The sequence below is a fragment of the Quercus robur genome, chromosome 3 (genome assembly GCF_932294415.1).
Source record: "Quercus robur chromosome 3, dhQueRobu3.1, whole genome shotgun sequence".
In the NCBI taxonomy this organism is placed as follows: Eukaryota; Viridiplantae; Streptophyta; class Magnoliopsida; order Fagales; family Fagaceae; genus Quercus; species Quercus robur.
In genome coordinates, this window is record NC_065536.1 from 27425445 (window position 1) to 27432354 (window position 6910).

Consider the following 6910-nt stretch of genomic DNA (forward strand, 5'->3'; position numbering starts at 1 on the left):
GTAATCACGTCTCATCCCATGTTTTGTTTTATTTTTTTTGTAATTAAGCGTTATATGTCATTGAGAGTATACAAGGACATGATGGTAGTATTTATATATAGGGAAAACTTGTTACACATTTTTGTGCATCCACATAAGTATGTAAAAACATTGAAATTGTGAATCTAATGTCCCGTTTGTTTTGAAACAAAAATATTTCTGTAAAATATTTTCCTATTTTTTGGTTTTTGTTTATATGTAATGTAAAGTTGTGATTTACAACTATGTTTTATGTTGATTTTAATTCCATGTCAAATTTGATTTTAATTTTGTTCAATCATTTCCCTATATTTTTGTGGGATTTATTGTAAGGATTGTATGTAAGAGTTTGGTGAAGAATTTGTGAAGATGAGGATTTCGCGACTAGCTCACGACTGGCTCGCGATTGCTGACTCGTGAAATAGGCCATGTGAGAAGCACATGCTGGAATTTGAAGAGTCTTTGACAGGTTGGATTTCGCAAGTCATTCATGACTCAGGCCAAGTCACGAGTGACCCGCGAAACTCTCTGCTTGATTATTTTTGAGTGTGCCTTTTCTCATTCCTTTACCAACACTATATAAACCTTTATTACCCACGAAATGTAAGTAGAACAAGGAGTATTCACAAGAAACTTTTGAGAGAGAAAACTCTAGCCAAACACTTGAGAGTTAGAGATTGTTTACCTACAATTCTCTACATCATTTCTCTAGAGTTTCCATTTACTCCTACCTCACAATCTACACATCTTTGAGAGGTTCTTAACCCAAACACTTACCTCACACATTCTGAGTGTTGAGAGAAGTTTTGGTGCCTATGAAAAGTACTAGAAGAAGCCATTGAGTGGCAGATGCAATTGAGCGAAATTGTGGGATTCAGATAACTAGTGAAGACAAGATTCCGAGAAGTCCGTTGGTAGTAGGAGCTTGGAGGGCTCAAGTACATTAGGTAGATTAGGCTTGGAGGATCTTTTTGACATTCGTGTACCTCAACTTATTCACTAGTGGATTGATTTTGGCTTGGAGGGCTGTGGAGAGATTTTCACTGAGTACTTTGGTTTTCTCTTCGATAACACGTCTCAGTGTTATCTTGTGTTTGTATCTCTCTTCTCTATTCGATCTTTATGCTTTACATTTATCACTTATTGTACTTGCTTATGGCTTAGAGTAGTGTTTCGGTTTATTGTGCTTTATTTACTCTTATTCCGCACTTAAATAAGTTAAAGTAAAAGCAATTAAGCAGTAGTTTAAAATTGGAGATCTAAACAAGTATTAGTGTTTTCACACTAATTGAGTTTTCATGTAAAAAGTTTTCCGTTGACCATAAAATTCATTGTAAAATGTGTCACATTTAAAAACTTGGTAAAATATTTTACGAAAACACAAAATGGCCTTCTTCACCCCATCTGGTGGCTAGGTCATTGGAGTCACCATTTTTGTAGCTGGTGTTGCTGCTCTAATAGTGGGTGTTAGTTGTTAGGTTGCTGGAGCTGCCAATCCGACAGTTAGAACCGCTAGTATGATGGCTAATGTCTATGGTCTGATAGTCGGAGCTATCACTCATGCCTACTGTTGTTGATCCTGCAGTCGGAGTGACAATTCAGTCACTTCGGTCACTGGATCTCAATTATTGGTAGCTTCAATGGTTGAGTCATCAATTTTGGTAATTTATACTTGAGAGAATTTACATGAACCTAAAAATATTTTATTGAAAAATGTTTCAAAACAAAGGGACTCAGAGTCACAATTTTAAATTTGAAATCATGATTTAGAGTCACGATTTCAATGTATTTATATAAAAGTATAATATATATAGATATAACTCCAACTTTAGAACCAACCTTCTCATTTCTTTTAGTAAATTCTTAAATTTTAGTAGGACAGGGCATCTTGCAATGCTTTCCTTTTTATCGTTTTAATTAAGCATTGGACTTTTCCGTGCAATGATGACAAAGGGACAAAGTATGCGTGTGAACACAGGAAAAAAAAAAAAAACATGTTTACATACATACCAATTTATTTCATTCTTCTCTCTCTATAAATACCATCCCAACCATCCACTGTTTGCGAGCACAACTTCTGTGCTTTTCTACCATTTCTTTGATTCATTAATTACACGTATACATCTCTAAAAGCCTGTCCTGACAAGTCGATCTAAAATGGCGAGTGATCGAACCTGGTCAACCGGCGTCTTTGACTGTAGCTCTGACTGGCATAGCTGTAAATTCCTTATCCTTTCATTTTCTTACTTATTAAAAAGGTTTATATATTTGTTAAATCATGTCAAAAATTTCCTTTTCTGTTCCTTGTTCTTTCTAAGTTACAGAATAAAAAATTATCTCCTTTATAGCGATTGAAATATTGTTAGTTTTAAGACTGAAATCTTTTTCTGTCACAGGTTGTTTGACATGCTGGTGTCCATGCGTTGCTTTTGGCCGCATCTCGGAGATTCTAGATAAAGGATCATCCTGTAAGTATTACAAAAGCGTATAGAATGATCAACTTCAAGCCCATGGTCTAATGGTTTCTAAATCTCATTTGATACATGAAGTTTCGAGTTCAAATTTTCTATATATCGAACACCTTTAATTTAGATCACCCCCAAGAGATTTCTCCCACTATTTTTGTGGGACAGAATCACCGAAAATTATAATACTTGGAGATCAGTGAAGTGCTATGAGAGCCCTAAACAATAATCTTAGCAAAAAAGAAAAATAAAGAAAAAGAAAATGAGGACTATTTTGTGACCGTTTATATACATGAAATATGTACAATATTTATACATATATACATATAAATAGTTAAATAAAAACTGACTTGTAAGATGTATATATGGTCTTTGTGCAACCTTCAGATTGTTGCGTAAATGGGACGCTTTATACACTGCTCGGTATTTTACATGTTTCTTCTCCTTTTCGACCCTTCTATTCATGCTGTTATCGTACAAAACTGAGAGAGCAATACTTGTCGGGGGAGAATCATTGTAATGACTTTTGGATTCATTGCTTCTGCCATGGTTGTGCCTTATGCCAAGAGTATCGTGAGCTCCAAAATCGCGGTTTCGACATGTCTGCTGGTAATATTAATCTCTCGCTCTCTCTGTGTCTGTGTGTGATAGATAAATAGATCCTTTGAAAATGAAAATTTTCATGGGCTATCAATGATGGGATTTTCCTGGTTTTGCTTAGGATGGAAAGGGAATCCGCACATGCACAATAAAGCAGTGTCGATGGCTCCAGTTGTGGAAGGAGAGATGAAGCGTTAGTATGCTGGAAGATTTGCTTTGTGTATTGTGTTCTGCACGGTCCATGTTTGACAAGTTGAAGTCACAAGTTGTTAGTGATAAATAAAAAAAAATTAAAGTCAATAGAATAAATTTATATTAGAATCAATAAAAGCTTATGAAGTCAACCATTGTAAAAAAAGTTCCAAAAATTGTTGTGTTATGTGTTGTGTTTGTAACAGTATTTCCCGCAAGTTTGTTTTTGAGTTACTGTGGTAACTTTATTTATGTGGTACTCTAGCTTTTAATGTTGAATTAATATTAAATAAGTAACCATGCAGAACGCTAGCTTGGTTTGTTGAATAATAAGTACTATGGTGGGGTTTGGATTGGGTGTCTGCGTTTACAAAAACACGTTTTCTCACCTTTTAAAACACTTTTTTTTTTTTTTTTTAAGCTGTAGTTATTGTCCTTCAGAGACAAAATTCACTGATTATGAATAGTGCATGCACTGTTCACGCATTTAAAAATATTAAAAATGGGTCCTACGGTACTATTCACACATTTAAAAATTATTTCGCTACAGTATTTTCAGTTTTCAGTTTTCAATTTTAGCAACAATAAGTTCAATCCAAACGGACCCTATATAGTAAATTTTAAATAATTTGTTGGAACTGAGGTGATTAACTCTTCTGATCTTATTTTTTTAGGTTAGGTGATATATATATATTTATATATTCCTTTTTGAAGTTATTTGAAGCGGTTTTAAAATAGGCTGGACTTTTGTTTGATAGTAAGTGTTATTCGTCAAAGAGATGGGATAAGACTATTAAGAGCTTTGTAGTTCACTTAGTGCTTCATGCATTTCTGATTGAGACATTTAGGTTCTGTTTGGTTATTATTGGGGGTAGATTCATTTTCTCTTTTTATTTTCTAAACTCATTTTTTTTTCTCAAATCTTGTATTCATTTTCTCTACCCAAACCATTTGATGTTTGACATTATTTTCTAGTGTAGTGTTTTTTTTTTTTTTTTTTTTTTTTTTTTTTTTCACTTTATATTTTTCAATTAAAAATTTTACACAATTGAAAGAGAGAGTGTTTTTTGACGGGACAAGTCAATGTTAGAGGGATCCACATATTTGGTATTTTACAAAAATGCTACTACATTCATTTTCAAGAAAATGAAAATACCAAAAATTTGTATTCAGTTTTTGTATTCAAATCTTATTTTTTTTGGATATTGAAAATAAAAATTGAATACAAATATAGTCAAAAAATTTTTTAGTAGGGGTCTCACAAAAACTGAAAATGAATACAAAATAAACAACTTTTTTGCTCAAATCAAACAGACCCTTAGGATTCTATTCCCTTATCTTTTAATTATTGAATTGTAAAAAAAAGAAGTTAAGATTGCCCATAAAAATTTCTTGTAATTTTTATGCAAACAAGGTAATATGTACTAAATACAAAGAGAACTAATTGATGGAATTTTGTATTTTCAGGTTCAATCTCCTTTCAGATGGTAAATTGATATATTATATAATAAAAGTTGCCTTCTAGAAGATTTGGTTGCAACAATTGGCTACAACCTCATTGTAAAATTTATTTTATTAATTGTTAGGATTTTTTAGTTAAGTTGAAAGTCTAATATCTAAGTTTCAAGAAATTAAAAAAACTACTCAGGAAAAAACTTCTATTTATTATCTAATTAATAGTTAGTATGGTTTAATTTAGCTAAAATTATATAATATAAGTTTCAAGAAATTTAAAATGAAATATAATGTTTATTTTAATTATCTAAATCATGTATTTCATAATTTGTATTATATAATATTATAAAAATTGCACACTACGTACCTATAGCCCCTCTTTAAGTTGAATCTAAAGAGATGTTAAATTCACAATTATATATTACGATAGTTTTAATATTATTTTTCAAGTATATATATTTTTTTATAATAATTAAATTAATTTACGCATCATACTGGTACATTATTTGTTCAAATAAAAGGGAGAAATTATATTAATCATTAAAATGTCTATATATATTTATTTATTTCTTTGTCCTCGCATCCATTAAATGAACCTTGCGTAAAATTAATGAAGATATAGACAAGGTGATTGGTCAATGAAAACGTTATTAGGAATTATAAACACTTTCTTTTCATATCTCAATCGATCATAATGTGTTAGCCATTTGAGCGGCAAAGAGCAGTGGGAACATCCAAAGTCACCTTGCACTCATACTAATCACACAAATATTATGCATAAATAAGACATGGATAAGGTGGCTTTTGTGATGCTGTGGTAGTAGCAAGTTGTATTGCAAGGAGTCATCACTTATTTTATAAAAATGTAAAATCAAAAATAAAAATCTCTTTCATTTCATTTAAAATTTGAATTTTCATTATAAAATTGTATGTGAAAAGAAAAATGCATAGCATTCTCTCTCCTGTTTATGATCTAAGAAAATCTACATGGTTTTATTTCCTAAATATAATCTAAAAATGTAAATTACATTCATTTAATTAAAACCAAAGGCTGAGTTATGGAGTGGAAATGTGTTAGTTACCTTTCCGCCCTATTAAATAAGCCTTCTAGAACAGTGTCAAGGTCATGTCATTGAAAGAAACCATCCAAACATACCACATAACGAAAACAAAAATACAGCATGTGATGTTTATTCATGTAGAAAAGAGATCAAGCATATTAGGATTTGTAAAATTCACATGCGCATATGAAACACTACTTCTATGGTAACCATGTTCATCAAGTTCATCCAATGTCAACAAAGAAAAACGTATTGGCAATCAATATATATTACAAAACTTGATCAAAATAGGATTAGTTTGGAAATTATACTTGCATGCAAAGAGTTTTGGCAAAACAAGGTTGGGGGTTCCTTCAAAAATCGGCCTCCTAGTTAGTTCCTTGGGCAACACCTCCTATGTTTGAATAGTTCCTCTTCAAATATTCCTTTTTGTCTTCAAAAATTTGGGCACAATGCCTCTCTTCAAATATTCCTTTTTGTCTTCAATAATTCCTCTTCACCTAATGCCTCTCTTAAAGAGCTCTCAATAACTAATAGCATCGAACCATCCTTTATTTATAGAGAGTAGAAGCCTTGGTTGATGAGTTTGAGTGTGAATTACAAAACTCCTCAAGGCTGGTTATTTGATATTTATCTCAAAAATAATGAGTGGATTAATTTACAAATATGAAAAATCGAGCAAATAACCAAATTTGTAAGTAAGTCACTTTTTGTTTTGCTAAATAAATACGGAGTCTTTAGTGTGAACTCATCAATCTCAGGTTACGTGATGATAATGGATAATATCACGTGTATTATCAGGATCTTATTGGACTATCACTCGAATTGCTCACCAGGTGAAATGCAAACACACTTTAAGTGTCATTTGCCTACCCCTAAGTGCCAAACAAAATTTAGGTAGAGGTGAAGTGTTGAACAAAACTTTGATCCCCAGCTGGTCAAATGTCAAATGATGACACTTTGATTCAAAGTTTGAATTCGATCCAATTTTTATGTTTTTATCATTTTTGTAATAGAGAAAATCATTTGCAACTGAGGATTTTTGTTTGTTTGTTTGTTTGTTTGTTTTTGTTTTTGTTTTATTTAGTGTTTTAGATGCATTGTAGCCTCGAAGACAAT

At 31.7% G+C, this 6910-nt stretch overlaps 1 protein-coding gene across 1 annotated transcript; it reads left to right on the forward strand.

Moving 5' to 3' along the window:
* Positions 1–2067: 2067 nt before the first annotated feature.
* LOC126717669 (cell number regulator 2-like) lies at positions 2068–3587 on the forward strand. The gene is made up of 4 exons (XM_050419506.1): positions 2068–2236; positions 2415–2486; positions 2871–3092; positions 3205–3587. Exons 1-4 carry the CDS (start codon positions 2176–2178, stop codon positions 3279–3281), a joined length of 432 nt encoding a protein of 143 aa, XP_050275463.1. The 5' UTR covers positions 2068–2175; the 3' UTR covers positions 3282–3587.
* The last annotated feature ends 3323 nt before the right edge of the window (positions 3588–6910 follow it).